The sequence below is a fragment of the Podarcis gaigeae genome (genome assembly GCF_964106915.1).
Source record: "Podarcis gaigeae genome assembly, chromosome: 2".
Taxonomy (NCBI): Eukaryota; Metazoa; Chordata; class Lepidosauria; order Squamata; family Lacertidae; genus Podarcis; species Podarcis gaigeae.
This window is the reverse complement of record NC_139679.1, coordinates 14,355,933-14,376,576: the sequence shown is the minus strand read 5'-3', so window position 1 is coordinate 14,376,576 and position 20,644 is coordinate 14,355,933. Positions and strand designations below refer to the sequence as shown.

General features: G+C 44.0%; 1 protein-coding gene across 3 annotated transcripts in view; it reads right to left on the bottom strand.

The window, feature by feature from the left end:
• The window catches only part of VDR (vitamin D receptor), an 82,010-nt gene that overhangs the window by 19,288 nt on the left and 42,078 nt on the right, over positions 1-20,644 (bottom strand). For all 3 annotated transcript variants that reach the window (XM_083728974.1, XM_083728975.1, XM_083728976.1), the window contains 2 exons: positions 19,988-20,138; positions 11,686-11,816 (listed from right to left, as the gene is read on the bottom strand). In XM_083728974.1, coding sequence (XP_083585100.1) covers positions 11,686-11,816; positions 19,988-20,138 — 282 coding nt within the window. The remainder of the gene's footprint in view (positions 1-11,685; positions 11,817-19,987; positions 20,139-20,644) is intronic.

Below are 20,644 nucleotides of genomic sequence, written 5' to 3'. Positions count from 1 at the left end.
CTAAAAAGAGTATTGCAGCACTTTTTCAGGTTTAGCTACTTTACTGCAGTTTGAGCTTCAAAAGACAAGAGCCTATTTCATTCAATGTTATGAAGTGGACCAGGAAGGAGACCCACTGTCTTTTTTTAAAAAAACAACACACACAAGCAATAGCAATTGAAAGAACCATTACAATTATAATGTATTTTTGTCAAACTAACTCCCAGAAGTTTTTTCAAGCTATGCTTGAAATTATAAATTTATATAGTTCACTCAAACCGCAGGATTGCAGGCTGCAGGCTATATTTTACAATAAAATATACTCACACGAGTCCTATGGGCCCTAGATTCTGGAGAGGGTAATAACTGCAACTGCTCTAAGATTTTTTTTACCATGCAGAAGACTTAATACACTGTTCTTTCAGAGCATGGCACATTTTTCTAAAGAGCACAATGAATAGAAGGTCACTTTTCCTATAAGCAGAAGGGTGGTGATGTCCTTGCTTGAACTGAATACTGATGGAGACATGCCACATCATATATTTCAGAAGGAAGGAATGCAATTAGTTTTTTTGTAGTTCTGAATCAAACAACGCATAACAAGTAATAAATGGCCGCAAAAAGTAATGAAAACCACCATGGGTACCCAAGTGATTCACCATTAACAGAGAAGCCAGTGGAATAGTATATTAAAGGGAGTTTCAGTATGCTGACCCAGGCAAAATTATAAACAGGTGAATCATCTTTCCTCAGATTCTGGTCTGCATGATAGGGCCATTTACAATGTTGCTACAGGACTGTATGTACTTTGGGCTCCCTGACCCCCACCCAATATTCCATATACAAATAGGAATAAAACGATCCCTTAATTACCTAGTCCTAATCTGACCCCAGCACACAGCTTCACAAGGTAGCTCAGTCAGAAGAAATAGATTGCAATAGATCTACCTCAGCACTGCCGGCATTGACTGGCATTGGCTCTTAGAGTTTCAGGACAGTTTCTCTCCCAGTCTTAGCAAGAGATGTCGGGCATTGAACCGGGGACCTTGCGCATACAAAGAAGGTATTCTCATCGCTGAGCTACAGCCCTCCCCATTTTGAAACCGCAGTTTCAAAGCGTTGCCAGTAGCCCAGTGTAAACCTCCTTTAGACTGAGCAATGGCAGACAGAAACTGCAGAAAGTACTACTTCCAGGCCTTGTTTTTTTACAACCAGTTACAAAGTACTACAGTGGTACCTCAGGTTACATACGCTTCAGGTTACAAACTCCACTAAACCAGAAATAGTACCTTGGATTAAGAACTTTGCTTCAGGATAAAACAGAAATCGTGCTCTGGCGGCGCGGCGGCGGCAGGAGGCCCCATTAGCTAAAGTGGTGCTTCAGGTTAAGAACAGTTTCAGGTTAAGAATGGACCTCTGGAACGAATTAAGGACTTAACCTGAGGTACCACTGTACAGCATATGACTTTCTTCTACTTGCTTTTCAGCCAAATTGAAAAATGGCACACTGAGAGAGTTTACAGTAGCATTCCTGGCACTGTTACAAAGGGCTTTTAGGCTGCGTGCATTTAACACACGTGAGTTTTCCCAAGTATCCTGGAAACTGACTTTTTACCACCACCCCCAGCATGCCTCTAAATTTGGGCAGCGAAAACAGGCACATCATGGCTTGAAAAAGGTAACGATCTGGTCGCAAGTGTTTCACTCTGTGACCATGAATGGAAACGTGTTCTGTTCAGAGTAAAACCTCTGGGTCCAACCCCCCAAAATATTGATTTGCTGTGTTCGTTTCATCAGTCATTGACTCCAGTTTAACTAAGCCATAATTTGTTTGTTCTCATCGACATAGGAATTGCACATTCTTTACAGAGTCACACGTATTACTGCTGCTGCTGCACTGTTTGTTCATGAGAAAATCTCTCATTGCCACATCTTTAGTTGCTTGCAACAAACAGTCCTTCAATAAAACTCATCTCAGCATTTGTTAGGAGGTAGGAAGAACTCGCAAAGAACTTCAAAATTATACATTAAATTATAAATTAGAACTATAAACACACAGACCAGATCACTGGTTTGGGATACTCCCATATAACATCATTGATCCTTTGTCGAGAAATAGGGTATACAAGTATACGTGTAAACAATGAAGAAATGGTCCATTTTCTTAAATGCAACCTACAAAAGTGCTAACAGTGTTTCGTGTTTTGGTAATTTTATTTTTAATGCCAGAACTTAAGATGTCCCTAACCTCTTTGCCTCCCCCATGGGGGCTTCATACAGAACTCAAACAACAAACTGTAAGCACCAAACTAGAACACAGGAATGGTTTGAATTAGCAGAAGTGTGGAATTTTACCAAACATAGCAAATCTCTTCTATGCTCAAGTTCTGGCTCTTAAAAGGTTAAGATAAACGTTGCATCTCAGAAATTGCTAGGGCCACAGATGTTTTTCTGTTGGAGTGGCCTTGGCTGATTTAAATCAGATGTATATAGCAGTCATGGGAACCTGCTTTCTCTTCACATTAGGATCATTATCAACATACACAAAATTCCTACAACTAATGTTTACACATGCTACCTTCAGAGGTGGTGGGGTCTCAAGTCATGCAGAGCTATGCAGGTGTGACTGATGGGCACAGGTAGCATTAACACAGCAACTGTCCCTATAAATAAAACAATGAGGCCAAAGCAGCCTGTGTGCAAATAGAAAACTCTACTGCATATCCATAGCTGCAGGCTATTTTTCCTTTCTTTATTAATTGCAGGTTATTCCTCAGCCAGCTTCCCTTTCCAACTGCAGCATCCCATAATATATCAAATGGTCCTCTAAAAGTTCCCTCAACTTCCAAGAGTGACTTTTAGGTGTGTGCCCTTGCCTCCACACCCTCAAAAAGTCCCAGTGCAATGGAGTGTTTTGTACACAGCTCTTTGGACCTCACCCTGGAAGTCCATCACAAGTAGATGGGAAAATAAAACGTAAAGTCAAATGTTTGAAATTTAGGAGGGAAAAGGTATTATGGCTTGAAACACCTATGGTTTTCTGGATTGTTAAGCTGGAAGAAAGTGGGCAACATCAGACCTCAAGGTGACAAAAATCAGAAACAAAGCCTCAAAATGATACCAAGATATAGGAAACTTCGTATTTCTTATCAGAAGTTTAATCTTATATCTGATTTCCTACATCTTTGCAGCATTTTGAGGCGTTGCCTTTTTGCCTCCCTATACTGTTGGCATGCCAAACACGAAGTACAGTCCTAATTAAAACAAACACTATGTTATTACAGCTTTTCTCCGTAACCACCATTTAGAATTTTATTTGCTTTTGCACAACACTATGACAGTGATGGCTTATTGTGTTTTATGTTGGTAAACATAGATTATGCAATCTGGAATAGGTTTAGATTACAGAGACGTTTTCTTCATACAGCACTGTTGTCTTTTCTTTCATATTTTACATTTGTACCCCTTAGTTAAAATGTTTCAAATTAGACATATAAACACTCCTAACCCAAGTGTTTTTCCCCTTGGAAACACACTGTATGTTTTTATATGGGCCTGCCATTTATTTATGTCAGGCATAGGCAAACTTGGCCCTCCAGATGTTTTGGGACTGCAACTCCCATCATCCCTAGCTAATAGGACCAGTGGTCAGGGATGATGGGGGTTGTAGTCCCAAAACAGCTGGAGGGCCGAGTTTGTCTATGCCTCATTTATGTAAAGATGGAGTGGGGGAGCCAAATAACTGAATGCATTTACAAACCTATGTTCCACATGAATCTCCCCTGTGAAGGTTTTCATTTAACAGTGCGCAAAGCAGGCAGCTTTGCATGCTGGTACTGTTGGGACGCAGGTGGCGCTGTGGGTTAAACCACAGAGCCTAGGACTTGCCGATCAGAAGGTTGGCGGTTCAAATCCCTGCAACGGGGTGAGCTCCCGTTGCTCAGTCCCTGCTCCTGCCAACCTAGCAGTTCAAAAGCATGTCAAAGTGCAAGTAGATAAATAGGTACCACTCCAGCGGGAAGGTAAACGGCGTTTCTGTGTGCTGCTCTGGTTCACCAGAAGCGGCTCAGTCATGCTGGTCACATGACCCAGAAGCTATATGCCAGCTCCCTCAGCTAACAAAGCGAGATGAGCACTGCAACCCCAGAGTTGGCCACGACTGGACCTAATGGTCAGGGGTCCCTTTACCTTACTGCCTGTTTTATATGAGGTTTTCACTGCTCTACATTCCTAAGTAAACAGGCCCATCCTTTGCATAGGCTTTATCACCTTTATGCTCTTTCCCATTAACATCAAGTTGTTCCTGCAGCCATATATTCTGTCAGCTCTTTCACCATCATGCTATCATAGGATTTATTCCCTTTCATACTTTCCAGTGTTTTCACATTCTTCCCCTCCCCGCCCCACTGCATCTCAATTTTCAGACATGAGACTTACATGAGAAAAAACAAAACACATCATCATAATTACACAAAATCACCTATGTTTCTCCTTAAAATCAAACACAAGTCAAAAATTGATTCCATATCCAGTCACACATCACCAGAAAAATGCATCATATATTCAATTTTTTGTTAAATTAGCATAATATATGAATGCTATTAGTTAGTGATGCAGATCAAAATTAACATGAAAACCCAAGGTACTTTTTACTTCACATTATAGACAAATTGAAGTAACTTGTGACACTGACACACACACACACACACACACACACACACTTCATACTCAACCCAGGTCCTGCCCTTCTTGATATACACATGTCTCAAAAGACAATGGAGTGTGCCTCCAGGGGTGAAGCAAAACCAGTGTGTTAGCCGCACTGAAGTGACCTTCCCAGTGTGCAAGCCTACTTCATCAAAGGTCTTGGCAAGGCAAGACCTTCTGTGAAAGAGTCCACAACCTCCTGAGGGAGACCATTCCACTGTCAACAGCTCTTACTGTCAGAAAGTTTTTCCTGATGTTTAGTAGGAATATCCTTTCTTGTAACTTGAATCCATTACTTCAAGTCCTACCGTCCAGAGCAGGGGGGGAAATAAGCTTGTTCCCTCTTCCATGTCACAGCCCTTGAGATATTTGAAGATGGCTATCATATCTCCTCTCAGTCTCCTCTTTTCCAGGCTAAACATACCCAGCTCCTTCAACCATTCCTCATAAGGCAAAGCTTCTTTGCACCTCTTTTGTAAACCTCCTGTAGCATGACTTGTCCAGCACCTGTCAACTTGTTCAAGAGCTCCTGTCTTCATCCTAAGTAGACTTTTTTCTCTTATCTAGCATGTCCTTGAAAAAGACTTTATGTCCTGCTGCTGACTTAAAATATTTCCCATTGGCAGACTTTTCCTTTGTCTAGTCTTGCATGTTCCAGCTTAGTACAGTACAGTGGTGCCCCGCAAGACGAATGCCTCGCTAAACGAAAAACCCGCAAGACGAAAGGGTTTTCCGATTTTTTAGCGGCTTCGCAAGACGAATTTCCCTATGGGCTTGCTTCGCAAGACGAAAGCCCATAGGGAAATCTCCGGGGACAGTGGGGAAGCGCAGCGCGCCTTCTCCTCTGTTCCCGGACCTGTCCTAAGGCTTGAGGTGGGAGGTCCGGGAACAGAGGGGAAGGTGCGCAGCGCTTCTCCTCTGTTCCCGGGGCTTGCGGTGGGAGGAGGGTTTTTCCTCCCCACCGCCAACATTCAGAACAGCATTCTGAATGTTGGCGGTGGGGAGGAAAGCCCTCCTCCCACCGCAAGCCTTCAGGACAGGTCCGGGAACAGAGGGGAAGGTGCGCAGCCTGCTGCCCCGCGCGAGGGGCGCTCTTAAGCAGAGCGCCCCTCGCGCGGGGCCGACATTCGCCGCTTGGAGAGCCCTGCGGGGAAGTCCTGCAGGGTTCCCCAAGCTGCGAATGTCTGCGCCGCGCGAGGGGCGCTCTGCTTAAGAGCGCCCCTCGCGCGGGGCAGCAGGCTGCTATCCGCAGCTTGGAGAGCCCTCTGGACCTCTGCTGAAGGCGGGTGGGGGGCAAAAGTCTTTGTCCCCCCTGCCTGCCTTCCCGGGGGATTTTAAAATGCTGGCGGGCGGCAGCGTTGCCGCCCGCCAGCATTTTAAGATCGCCCCGGACAGCAGAGAAGTCTCCGCTGTCCCGGGAAGGGGGGGGGGAAGCAAAGACTTTCGCCCCCCGTCGGCCTTCAGAAGAGGTCGGGGGACAGACTGTCCCCAAACCTGGTCTGAAGGCGGTTTCCATAGGAACGCATTGATTGATTTTCAATGCATTCCTATGGGAAACCGTGCTTCGCAAGACGAAAAACTCGCAAGACGAAAAGACTTGCGGAACGAATTAATTTCGTCTTGCGAGGCACCACTGTAAATCCAAATCTCTTCCATCCCTTGCTACAACATAAGGTTTATCTATGTGTGGGATTCGGGTGGTCAAGGTGCCTGTGCAAAGGAATGTAATTAGGTGAACCCTTCAAGGCCAAAACTTTTGTAGCTGAAGCTGAGGGAACAGTCAGGCACAAACTCACAGCGGACAGGCTGTTGTCAAAAGAAGCAAGGCCAACGATAGTGGCAGATTAACAGAGTCACTCTTGTTTACTATTTAATTAGGATGTTTTGAGAACTGCCAGCCTTGGAAAGAATTAGCGCTACGTTAGTACTCATGGAAGGCTCTTGCGTTAATGGGATGAGTTTGTTGGATACAAACCTTAGTTCACAGAAGTGGAATGCTAAATCCAGGATGTAGTATGGATTGCAACAGCTGCTTCCAGGGAAAAAAAAAAACCCAGCTAGTTAGCACCCTAACAGAGAGCACGACCCTTTTAGTAATTTGGCCTAGAGCTCTTTGAAGCACATTCTGTTCCCATTCATTTAACTAGCGGACAGCCGGGAAAGGCTATTTTTAGCTGGAGTCAGTTAAGGTTTCCTTAATCATGTAACTATTTCACGAAAAGAATAATTTATTTATTAATTTATTGAAATAATTTTCATTGAAGATTTTCATGAACTAGAAATAACGTGCAATGTCTTTCACTTTTTTTCTTGATCATATTACAAAGTCTTTCAGTTACGTTCAATGTAATATGTAAAACAATATCCAAAGGTGGGGAAGAGGGTAGAGGGACACCCCATGCCGCTACTGAGGTTTCATGGTAGCCTTGCCAAATTTACGAACTAGGCAATGTAAGTGCAGTTCCACTGGAGCTGCCCCTTACTCCCGCAAAGGACTGCAGGAATCAAAGTCCTCAGCTCTCTTCAGAGCTTGCTATGCACAATTATTCCACAAAGGCATTGACTCCATTTAAATGCTACCTGTCTAATGAGTAGCATTTGGGTGGGTGGGTTAGAGGGAAACACTGTTACAGGAGAACGGTCTCTTGCTATTGAGATCCTTTGTTTGATTACAATACAGGGTGGCTTACAATATACAGTGGTACCTCGGGTTAAGTGCTTAATTCGTTCTGGAGGCCCGTTCTTAACCTGAAACACCACTGTAGCTAATGGGGCCTCCTGCTGTCGCCGCGCTGCCAGAGCACGATTTCTGTTCTTATCCTGAAGCATAGTTCTTAACCTGAAGCACTATTTCTGGGTTAGCGGAGTCTGTAACCTGAAGCGTATGTAACCTGAAGCATATGTAACCCGAGGTACCACTGTAGAAACGCAAAAATATACAGCACGATAAACAACGAAAACAATGCCCCACAACCATTTAAAGCAGGGGTCAGCAACCTTTTTCAGCCGTGGGCCGGGTCCACCGTCTCTCAGACCATGTGGTGGGCTGGACTAAATTTTGAAAGGGGGGGGGGAAATGAACGAATTCCTATGCCCCACAAATAACCTAGAGATGCAATTTAAATAAAAGCACACATTCTACTCACGTAAAAACACGTTGATTCCCGGACCATCCACAGGCTGGATTGAGAAGGCGATTGGGTTGCATCCAGCCCACGGGCCTTAGGTTGCCTACCCCTGGTTTAAAGGGTCATAGACTGTTTACTGTATTTTTCGCTCCATAAGACACACCTTTTCCCTCCTAAAAAGTAAGGGGAAATGTGTGTGTGTCTCATGGAGCGAATGCAGGCGGAAGGCTCTGCTCAGTGCTCCCTTTAAAGAGCCGCGTGGAGTATGTGTGCGGCTCTTGGGGGCTTTTCCCTGAGGAGGGAGAAGGGCAGCCCGTAAGTCCCTGCTCCCTCCTCGGGGAAAAGCCCCCAAGAGCTGCACACACACTTCAAGCGGCTCTTTAAAGAGCGTGTGGCTCTTGCTGGCTTTTCCGGGAGGTGGGGGAAGGGACAGAGGGCAGCCCATCAGTCCCTTCTCCCTCCTCGTGGAAAAGCCCCCAAGAGCCGCAAACACGCTCCATGCGGCTCTTTAAAGGGAGCGCTGAGCAGATCCTGGGATGCATACAGGCTCTGCTCAGCACTCCCTTTAAAGAATATTTTTTTTCTTGAATTCCCCTTCTAAAAACTAGGTGCGTCTTATGGTCAGGTACGTCTTATGAAGCGAAAAATTAGCCAAAGGCCTGGAAGAAGAGGACTGATTTTGTCCGGCGCATAAAGATATGTAACAAAGGCGCCAGGCGTACCTCTCTAAAGAGACCATTCCACAAGTGGGGAGCCACTGCAGAAAAGGCCCATTCTTGAGTTGCTGCCCTCCAGACCTGTCACAAGAAGGTACGTGAAGATGATTGCAGGTTCTGCGTAGGTTCATATGTGGAGAGGTGGTCCTTGAGATATTGCGGTCTTGTGCCGTTTAAGGCTTTATAGGTCAAAACCTGCACTTTGAATTGAGCCTGGAAACTAACTGGCAGCCAGTGCAGTCAAGCCAGGATTGGTCTTATATACTCAAACTGTCTTGTCCTGGTGAGCAAACTGGCCACTGAATTCTGCACAAGCTGAAGTTTCTGAACTGTCCTCAGAGGCAGTCCCAAGTATAACAAGTTGCAGTAATCTAAGTACAGTCATCTAACTGGGCGCCACAATTTAAGAAGGATATTGACAAGCAGCAACATGTGCAGAAGAGGGCAACCAAGATGGGCAAGGGTCTTGAAACCAAGCCATATGAGGAACAGTAGGAAGAGCTGGGTATGCTTAACCTGGAAAAGAGGAGACTGAGAAGAGATATGATAGCCATCTTCAAATATCTCAAGGGCTGTCACATGGAAGATGGAGCAAGCTCATTTTTTCCTGCCCTGGAGCGCAGGACTCCAACCAATGGATTCAAGTTACAAGAAAGGAGATTCCAACTAAACATCAGGAAAACTTTCTGTTACTAAGAGATGTTCGGCTGTGGAATGGACTCCCTCAAGAGGCTCTGGACTCTCTTTCACAGGAGGTTTTTAAGCAGAGTTTGGATGGCCATATGTCTCAGATGCTTTAACTGAGATTCCTGCATTGAAGGGGGTTGGACTAAATGACCGTTGGGGTCCCTTCCAACTCCATTACAGTGTTTTGATGGGAAAGAAAATCCCTTGTGCCTCTTCTGTGTGCTCTGCTGAATGGCAGAGTAGTAGGTGGGAGCAGTGCTTTTTCTAAAAAAAAAAATGTTTAGGGGTACTCTCATTTTCCTACTCATATTGAAATACTGCCCCTCAAGGAGGCCAAATATAGATTCACAAAATGTTTAGGCGTATGCATACCTCTGCGTCCCCCCAGGGGGAAAAGCACAAGGTGGGAGTGCGTATCTAAATAAGTATGTGTGTCAGCTTGAGTGTTTGCTAAGAGAGTAGGGGATGTATGAATATCTGTGTGGGCTCGTGCATGCATGCACACACACAAGAAACAGTGCCTGAATGTGTGTGAATATTTGCGTGCCTGTGGCAAGTGTGCACTAATAGTCCACACCTCCTAGAAACTTTTAAAAAAAACCTAACACAGAATGGCTGCTATAAACTTTACATCCCTCCTAAGTTAGAAAGAGGAGAATGGAACAGCCCTGGATGAGTTATGCTTCCTCAGAAGGGGAACAATTCCAGTAAAGCAGCAGTCTGAGTCATAAGGAAAGGAAGTGCTTCTATTATCACAGCAACTAACAGCTCAAAATACCATTAAAAAAATTATACTTTCACACATTATATTGCTCTAGTAAAACAATAGCACATCTACTTTGACTGCCAGCAAAGTAAAGAGGGCACTTTCTCTGGAAGAGAAGGAAGAAATGCTACATTAATCTGACCACAGTGAACACAAACTGGGCAAGATTACATGGACTCCTTCCAATCACTAGTTTCTGCAGTTAGTTAACTAATAATTATGTGCTAGGGAGTTGATTTCCAAAATAAATATTGGTGTTACAGTTTCAAATGACTGCTGAGTAAGGAAGATTTGGCTGCTTACAAAGGTGAAAGGAAACAGAATGTTGTTGCCTGCTAAACTAAAATCAGAGGAGACTCATTGAAATCAATAGGCCTAAATTAGTCATGTTAATTAATTCCAGCGGATCTATTCTGAGCATAACAAACATTGAATACAATACAGAATACAAATCAAATCAAGGATACTGCCAGTTCTAAGCCCAGCAAGCACAAGAAGGACCAAGAATCTCCATCAGGAGTAGCTAACATGGTGTCATTCTGATGTTATAGACTACAACTATGGATGTTTTTGACAACCGAATCCCAGCTATGTTCAGGAAATTCCGGACGTATGGCAGCCCTACTGCAACTCAAACCAATCTCAAAGAGTGGTAGTCAAAAACTTGTATAGCATACTACATTGCCTACCCCTGATCTACATAGTAGAGCTGATGTAGGGAGCCTTTGGCTCTCCAAATGTTGCTGAGCTACAACTCCCATCAGTCACGGCAAGCATGGCCAATGGCCAGCGATGATATGAATTATAGCCCAGCAACATCTGAAGCATCCAAGGTTCCCCATTGTTATATTAGACACTGATAATTTCTTGCCAGTTTCTTTAACACAGTAATGCCATCTGCCAGGAACCTAGCCCACACCAGGATGTCAGACAATAGATTTTAAGACTATGCACCACCACTGAAGATTAGGCTGCAGGAAGGACCTAGAAAAAGACTAGATGGGAATTATGCTAGAGTTCTTAATGTGATACTCCCCAATCCCTATAAAAGTTTCCAGGTGAGTGAACAAGTTTGGTTACAGCAGCACAGAGATTCTGTTGATCTATACCCAGTGGTAGACCTGCCACCAATTACTTTGTCCCCACCTCTCCCTGCCCCAGACTTAATGGGAACTCATAGAAGTATAGGCAATAAATGTTTTCTGGTTTCAAATTTTGCTAGTTTGCTAGCAAATGGCCTAAAACAATTCTAAATTCTAAACAGACTATCAATGATTTACTACACTTCCATCTTGACAAGACTGCTGATCCTCTCTCTTACCCTCTTGCCTAATAATCTTCTTAGCCAGACACTGAAAAGGTGAAGGGATACAAATACCTTTCAGGTTAGATCTACTACAAACACACACACCTCTTTCGCCTAGGTAGACACATGCTTTAACTTTTGTATTAAGAAGCGTTTAGGTATCTAAATTATTATTTTTAAGGCAGGGGAACACCCACATATTGACAAAATACGACTATTGGGGAAATCTAGGTAAAGGAACCAACTTTCGCCTCCTCCTTTAAAAAAGTGAATCAAACACGGAGGATGGAATTTTCAAAATGTATTTAAGTGAATCAAAGTGACTTGAGGAAGTGATCTGGATTTTCACACTCTTGGATTATTGCAATGTTTCTGTTGTGCTACATGTTTACTCACACTCTTTCATCATGCCTATGTCAACGCAGCGCTTCAGCCGGCAGGCTTGACAGTGTCGCCGGTTATCTTTGGTGATTTTACAATCGCCATTGAAAGGACATGTGAACATTGCTTTCCTTTTCATGCTCCTCCTGTGGGGGGAAAAAGCCACACAAAATATATAATCTTTGCTTGCTTGCTTTTAGGAAAATACATCAGTTTTGCATGGTTACCATTCAGAAAACAAACAGTGTGGCAGACCTGCATACAAAACGAGCTAAATGGGCAACGTAAAAGTATTTACCAGGCATGGAATAAACATCCCCTAAATAGCTACTGTTCTGTTTCTAAGAAATCTGGTTATTTTATTTAAAAATCTGCCCTGTTACTATACTTTGAAAACAGTAACCATCTGCACGTCTTCATGGTTTTCTTTCTAAAAAGAACTTAATATTTTAAGGAACACAAACAGAAAAACACAGTTTCTTGTCCAACGGATGCAACTCGTACCATAAACAGGAAAACATTAACCACAGTCTGAATGGCTCAAATAGAGCCATCTAAAGTTGGAGAACTATTTAGGAACTGAATAGAAGAAACAAACAAACAAACAAACAAACAAACAAACAAACCCAGAATTCAACTCAAAAACAAAGATGTAGCATTTGACAATTTTCAAGCATTTCTGATTACTTTATAAATCTGAGGGAAAATAGTCCAAAGCAGCAAAATGAAAGAATTTCCAGAAAAGACTAACTGGTTTGCTCCATGAGTTTCCATTAGCAATAATCGTCAACAGATACATGAAGTTGACAAAGAATGTGGCAGGAGCATAGATACACAACAGTCTGCAAAGGTGACACATATAGACTCAGAAGTGAAGCAAGAACTGCCTAGTGTTTTTCTTTTCTTAAAAGACTCGTGAGACCCTGATAAAGCTTGGATATTATCTCAATGGTCTACTGGACAAAGAAATTCAGAGAATGACAAGAGGCAGCATCACTGGAGCAGGAATCAGGAGCTTTCCCATACTGGTGTAGCCCAAATACGTTAGCTCCTGGATTGTAGCTTCTTTGCTACCTCCTCCCTGAGTGTTTTGTTGCTGCGCTGTCCTGAGCTAAGTTATAGTTTGGCTTACTGTGTTATCTGAATCTGGCTCGTGGTTTCCCTCTCTCCAGACTAACCATGAACTATAACCAAGGTTTGCCATTTGGTTTATGGCTCGTGGTTTTTCTGGGGAAGCTAAACCACGAGGAAAGGCTCAAATGACACATGAAGGCAAACTATGTCTCAGCTTGACACAGCAACAAGATGACCAGGGACGAGCAAAACGGCCATAATCTCCTCTCTATGTGTTCAGACAAAACCATAGTTTAGTGTGACGTACAAACAAGGCCACCGTGTAACCTTGGAAGAATGGCAATCTCCTTTTCTCCACTGTTTTATGAAGTCATGGAGAAAAGTAAGTCTCTCTCCTTATACAAGGCAATTGAAAGCAAATGTCCTTCACTGCTGTTGCTGCTGTTGCTGTCGTTAGGAAGTATTTGACATCTCTACCTTTCCCCTAGTTGCACATTTCTGTTTATGTAAATAAATGTAATTGGGTATAACATTTAAAAAGGCTGACTAGACTGGGTGGACGGGTTTAAAAACTAGCTAGGTGTTAAATGCATTTTGCCTTTGCAGATTTTTCTTGGTCTGTCTTTTAAGGAGTGGGGGAAGAATCTTTGAAGGGACTCCTCTGACTTCCATAGAATGTCCTCTTCATGCAGTTACGTAAGAAAATGATGACATACTGTACTTACAAGAGTGAGCTTGGTATGCTTAACATGGCATAAGCCAGTAGGCAGATGCAGAACATAAACTGCCCATCTCACTGATCCACAGTGTTACAAGATCGGTAGTGAGATATTCCATCACAAGATATTTTGGTAAAGTGAACAGTATACTAGCTTTTGAGCGACACATGAGTTACTAATGAGGAAAATGAGAAGCAGCTTGCTATACTTCCAAGGGATTGCTGAAAAAGATCAATACCCTAAGACGTTCCACTCATCACTGCTCCAATATCCCACAAGTGTGACAAGTCAGACTGCAAATTCCGGGCCAGTTCACACTTTACAAGAGAGATGAATCTTATTGTTTCTTTACTGTTTCTCATTGTGTGAAAACAGTGAAAGGTCAAAGGCAGGTGTTATGTCAAGCACAAGGTGCTTATGCTGGAGACCCACCACTGGCCATGATTCCCTGGTTCATACTCAAGCACTTTTTTGCAGATAAAGGTAAAGGTACCCCTGCCCGTATGGGCCAGTCGTGTCCGACTCTAGGGTTGTGCGCCCATCTCACTTAAGAGGCCGGGGGCCAGCGCTGTCCGGAGACACTTCCGGGTCACGTGGCCAGCGTGACGAAGCTGCTCTGGCGAGCCGGCACCAGCGCAGCACACAGAAACACCGTTTACCTTCCCGCTAGAAAGCGGTACCTATTTATCTACTTGCACTTTAGGGGTGCTTTCGAACTGCTAGGTGGGACCGAAAGACGGGAGCTCACCCCGCTGCAGGGATTCGAACCGCGGACCATGCGATCGGCAAGCCCTAGGCGCTGAGGTTTTACCCACAGCGCCACCCGCGTCCCTTTTTGCAGATAGGCATCTCCAAACACACTTTTCAGAGCTCACTGTAGCAGCACTGGTGTACATGTAGCAACCCCTATGTAAACACAACTGACAATCACCAAAGGGCTTCTACTACTCACCCTTATAAGTGGAATGCCCTGTGACTACATGTATGCCAACCTCTTCTAGCTCTGTACTAGACTGGTAACCATTCAGCAATTAGAACATGATGCATGTGGACATGCAAGCGCAGATTAATTCAGTCTCCTCTAAACGGGCCACTAATTAATTTTAGTCACCACCATCTGTTAACGGGGAAACATAATGTATCCCATGACACAGTTTAGGATGGTGGGGAGGATGGGAACATCTGTGAATAATTCAGTGATTTATCCTTCATAAAAGACTTGTGAATTAGCTCAGTTAAGCTATAGCTGCAGTAAAGGAATGCTGCCTGTCTCCAATACTAACAGCAGGAGCAAGGGCAATTGAATGTGGAAGTTCCTTATTTTAATCTTGACCTGTTAAGAGCTGAATCACACTTTACATTGCGGGGGTGCTACGCACAAGCCCAGGGTTTGGAGCAGCATGCATTGTAAAGTATAAAGCAGAAATGCATGTTTGTAGTAATACAGTAGCCATGCACCAGGGAGATGAAAGTGGCCACAACTGTCTAGCTTATGTTCGCTGCATATTTAGAAACATGCATTTTTGCTCCATGTTTTGCTGTTCTACTTATTGTTAGCATATTTTTCATATTGTATAAATGTGAATCAGCTCATAATAACTAATAGCCCTGGTACTGTAGTTACAATAATCGCTGCCCAAAAGCAAAACAACAACAACCCCAAACCCCAACTGAACCTAAACCAAAACAGAATATGTCAAAACTAATGAAATCTAAATAAATAAAAAATTACTTTGAGATTGAAGATTGTCTTGAAAATCTGCCCTAAAGGACTGGGAATACAAAAACAAATCTCTGCCACCAAGAGGGCAAGTTTATCTTATGAAGTAAAACTGTTTCCTAAAACATACAACTATCTAGTGCAGCATGCCTCAGAACAGGTCCCCATGCTTCTCATTAGAATAACCCATAAATAGAAGTGTCTCTGCTGCACATCTACTGGTCCTATCTTTGGCCAGAAGTTACCTTATTTTCCAGGAATCTGTGTTTTGGCCAGAAGTTACCTTATTTTCCAGGAATCGGAGTCCTCTCCAATCAACCATTTGGTTGCACCTGCTCCTAACTTGAGAGGTCTTACTTAAAGTCACACCCTCTTCTCGCCACCCACCAGATAGACCTTAAACACTCTCTACTTTGCCAATCAGGAAGTTCATTAAAGTTGCTCAACGGTCAACTATATTTTGCTTGAATCTCTCATGCACTGAGCAAGATAGCTGGCATCTTCCCACTGCCAAATTGGAAGGGAACCCACACCTGCTTAGAAAGAGGACTCTGAACCTTGGGGAAGGGAAGGAGAAATCAAAGACGGAATAACAAACTCTAATGATGCAAGAAAGAGCCAAAATTATAGCTCCAGGGCAGAAGAAGGCGGAGGGAGTCCTTCTTCAATGCACACTGTCATGGAGGTGGCAGTTGCGAGGAGGACAACAGCAATGACACTGGTGGGGTGGTGACTGGGGCCACTGGGCAGGGGCAATGTGCCCACCCCAGCCATGGAGGAGTGTTGGCACTGGGGAGCTGGTGCTACTGTTGCCTTTCAGGGGTCTGGTGCTGCAGGACATGTGCCTGGGCAATGAGTGCCAGCTGCAGCAATGCCTGGCTGAGGCTGCCCTGTGCACCCTGTTGGTCTGCCAAGCCGGCTTGGGAAGAGACCCTTACCAGGCAGAGGACGACAGCTCACAGCGCTTCATGCCACATCTGAACTTCTTGGAAGCCGACTTGCTGCGCCATGTGAACTTCCACATCACTGCCAACAAGCCGATTGTCTTCTTGCACACCCAGAAGACAGGCAGCACCACTTTCAGGTACCACTTGTTGTGCAACATTCAGCTGGAGCAGCCCTGCAAGTGCAAGGCTGGGCAGAAGAGGTGCGCCTGCTTCCGTCCAGGCAAGCAAGAGACCTGACTCTTCTGCTTCTCCACTGGCAGGAGCTGCAGGCTTGCTGACTGCACCAAGACACCAACTGCACATGTCTTGAGAGTTAGCACAGTGTGAAGGAAAGTCCTCACTCTTATTTAGGTTCAGGAGAAAAAGAGAAACTCCCCCTAATGCTACACCTCTCTCATTACATTTTTACCAAGCAACCTTACATCAAGAACTCCTGAGAAAATTAAATTGAGTAAGGGAGCTCAAAGACTGGCTTACTGAGCACTCATAGCAGCATTGCTATATGTTAGCAGGGTGGCTATATGACATTGTCAACATTTGGTTGTTATCCTGCATGAGATAATCACACCACATAGTGCAGGACAACCATAAATTTTTCTGTGGACCAACAGCCCATCTGGAAATGTCCCAGGACCCCGTAAAGAAACACCCCCCCCGACTGATATGAATAGACAAATCTGCAATGCTATATATAGAATTAAGAAAAGACACCCAGTATTTCATATTCAGTACATTGCAAAGGTATTAATTATCTAGTCTAGTTTCTACAATTCTTATCAGTATTTAAAATTTCATCCTAGATATCAGACCCATAACAAACAATCCAATATGAACAAACTTCAAGAGGTGTCAGAGGACACTGGGAAGGCAATGCACTCTAAAGTGTTGAAGACTATATTTCCCAATAGAAGAGAAACCACTGAAAGGCCAATACCAAATGGCTTCCCCAAATTTAGTTTTGCAAAACATCTCGAGGGATTTGCCATGAAGGACCAAGTGGACTATATTCTATTTTGATCAGTCGCTGTTTGTGAAGCAGTTGAGAACTTTGTTGTTTCAGGTTTAAAATGCAGTTACTCAGTGTTCCCTAACAAGACATGCACTTCTAACATTTCTTTATGAAGGCCTTCACAGAAAGGGTGAAAGGCAAGGTGTTCGGCAAACTCTTTGAATCATGGTCAGGAGAGGAAAATGTCCAGAGGGGGAAGTAGTTATGCGACAGACATCTCATTTCTAACATCCTGGTTTGGTCTCAAGATGTCATTATCGTTGCTTTGAAACAAAATAGCCTAGTGCAAGTTTCCCCTATGTGACCTTTTCCATCCACCTCCAAGGTCAGATAATGCTGCAGGGATTTTCAGGCTTAACCCCGTGCATCATTCATGCCATTGGCGTCCCTGCAGCCACCACTATGTCAAGCAGCGCAACTGGCATTTGCCTTCAGCACGTTTTCAGAAAAAAATCAAGCGCTGCTGGTCTGAAGTCATGGAAACTCCAGCTTCCTTGGCAACTTACCTCAACTATTGTGCCACATTTAATGGGCCAGAACTAGATGTTCCAAGAGATACAGAGCAGCAGCTGCTCCATGTCTCTTTCTGCTCTCTTCCTCGTAACATCGAGCATAACACAATGCATGGCGTGACATCATTGTGCTGTGAATTTCCCATCCTAGCTCCTTCTAATCAGCCTCCTCCGAAGGCAGATCATTCTCCTGCTTGACTGCTTTGGTAGAGAATGAATTGTCCAGTTGCACTCAATGAAAAATGGCCTGCCATCAGAGGAAAACTTCCACTGTATCTCTTTCAGAGTCTTTGCTCCGTGTCTGCCTTCTTCCAACCTTTTGGGGTTTAAGAGAGGGAGGGGTGCCTCAAATTTTAATCCATAAAAGGCATCCCTTAGATATCAGAAATTTGGAAAGTATTGTCCTATAAACCTGGTTTCCATGAAAGGAGAAGATCCTCCTTGGCCAGATATCTGAGCATGAGATTTTCTGACAAATTCTGAAAATGATTCAGATTTTCTTAACATTTCACTGGGAGTGTAGTACATGGCTCACCAGGCCTCACTCATTACCTTCTAAGGTTTCTTAACAGTGATCCTTGGAATAGATGTTCCATGCATGTGTCTTTCAAAGTTGACAAATGGCATGCACTGACGTTTATCTTGCCCAGGGCACACAGCGCATGACTGATTAGCTGAAGGCACTAACCTTGTATGTGGAAATATACCTGTGAAAGATGAGCTGCTCATTTAAGCAACAGTAATTGAAGAAAATCTTGTTGTTCTAGTTAGCCAGGGTGCACTTTAGCCCAACTGGAAAACTGGCTGCAAGGCGGATGGTATGCAAAACATCCCATCTCCAACAATCTAGCAAGAGTGGATGTGTCTAGTTTACTATAGAGATGCTGAAATAAGGGAGTTATTTTGGGAAGATATGGTCCTTGCGGACCTGAAGTTTACCTTAAAGGTAAAGGTACCCCTGCCCGTACGGGCCAGTCTTGACAGACTCTGGGGTTGTGCGCCCATCTCACTTAAGAGGCCAGGGGCCAGCGCTGTCCGGAGACACTTCTGGGTCACGTGGCCAGCGTGACAAAGCTGCATCTGGCGAGCCAGAGCCGCACACGGAAACACCGTTTACCTTCCCGCTGGTAAGCGGTCCCTATTTATCTACTTGCACCCGGAGGTGCTTTCGAACTGCTAGGTTGGCAGGCGCTGGGACCGAGCAGCGGGAGTGCACCCCGCCGCAGGGATTCGAACCGCCGACCTTTCGATCGGCAAGTCCTAGGCGCTGAGGCTTTAACCCACAGCACCACCTGCGTCCCCCAAGTTTACCTTATGTCCACACAAATCCTATACCTGCGTTACTGTCCCACTATAGCATTTAGTACATGAGAGTTTTCCTCTAATTAGTCACATAGTAGCTGTTAATTACTTCTGTTATTAGTCATCTGCTTTTAACCAAGAGTTCCCAGGAAAACGTCCCACGTCATCATTACAGTAATTTGCTTTATGAAAGATGGACACTTCATCTGTGAGATATGCTAAACTGCTGATAGTTCTTGGAACTGTTTGAGCTACTGCAGATGGAATACTGGCTCCTTCTTAATGTAGTTTATGAGGAAAGTGGGAGACAGCTGCCCTCCGGCTTCCTCTATGCCAGTATTGTGCTCAGTATTCAAAAACACCCTGCTTGTACATATAGCAGGGGTAGCGAAACTCAGATGGTGCATGGGTAGGCGCAGTCCCATGAACCAGAAGAACAGCAAATTTCTGTACGCCCTAAGCAAGAGCTGATAATCGGAATCCAAACTGCTGCTTAAGTAAGGGATGATCAAAGTTATTATCCTGGGTTTGAAAAAGGAGCCATTCTCAAGTAGCAGGGGAATTCCCACACAGTGAAATTCCAAAATGTTTTAAAGTAAAATTATAATAAGATAAACTCTCATTTAAATATAATAAACACCATGGCATTTCTCCAAAGTCAAGTTATTAATTACATCTAAATTCTGTATAGACAGAGAAAGTGGTTTAGAGCAGGTGTTGGGAAATCTTTGCAGCAAGAGGGCCCCACTTCCTCCTGAGCAACCCCCCAAGGGCATGCCAGTGGTGGGTGGAGTTAGAGGCTTCTGAAATGTTCGACAACCGAGGCGTGGCTTCCAATTGGTTGCAGGAGCTTCCTGCACTCAAGCGGAAGCTGTGTCAGACATTTGGCTTCCGAAAAACTTTCGAAAACTGGAGCATTTACTTCTGGGTTTTCAGCATTCGGGATCTGAGGTTTGACTGTAGAGGAAACCTCTTTTGCTGATCTGCTTTTGTGCTCAAAGTAAACTTTGCGTCAAATGCCAGGAGTCACATACCTAAAAAATCCTTTGCAGCCTTCGCAGGTCATAGCATTAAAATGAAAGCCAGTAGCTTTGTCTCCACAAACACCACAGATACGTGGAATGTTCCTGTCAAAGTCACTGGCTGGATCCGGAAATGCTGAGCAAGGTGCCATGGTCTCCATTTCTGTGACAGAGAAAAGTGCATTGTTTATAAACCTCAATACAACAGTCTTTTCTATTATAATCTACGTGGTAATCATAATCTATGTAGCAAAGACTCTGCAGAAGCTAGTAAGAATCCCCACTCCATTTTCTGATCTGCTTACGAATACTCAATTCGAATACAGCAAAATCCTTAATTCATGATATACATGTCATTGATAAACATCCCCTCCAGAACAATCAACAGCTAAGATGGTTTCATTTTCTCATCTTCACATAGACCACTGTGTTACAGATAATACAGGTTGCAGCGAAATCCAGGATTTTTTTTTTTGGGGGGGGGGGGTTTGAACATCAAAGTAAAACATGCTTGGGTGGAAGGCTCACATCACACCTTGTTTTAGCTGTGATGAGTTAGGCTGCAAAAGAAGACTGCAAAGTAAGGGTGCTGTTTTGCCAACCATCCTGCACTCAGCATGGTATGCATTCAGCAAAATGATAATCCCAACACTTATCAGATGACAGCAA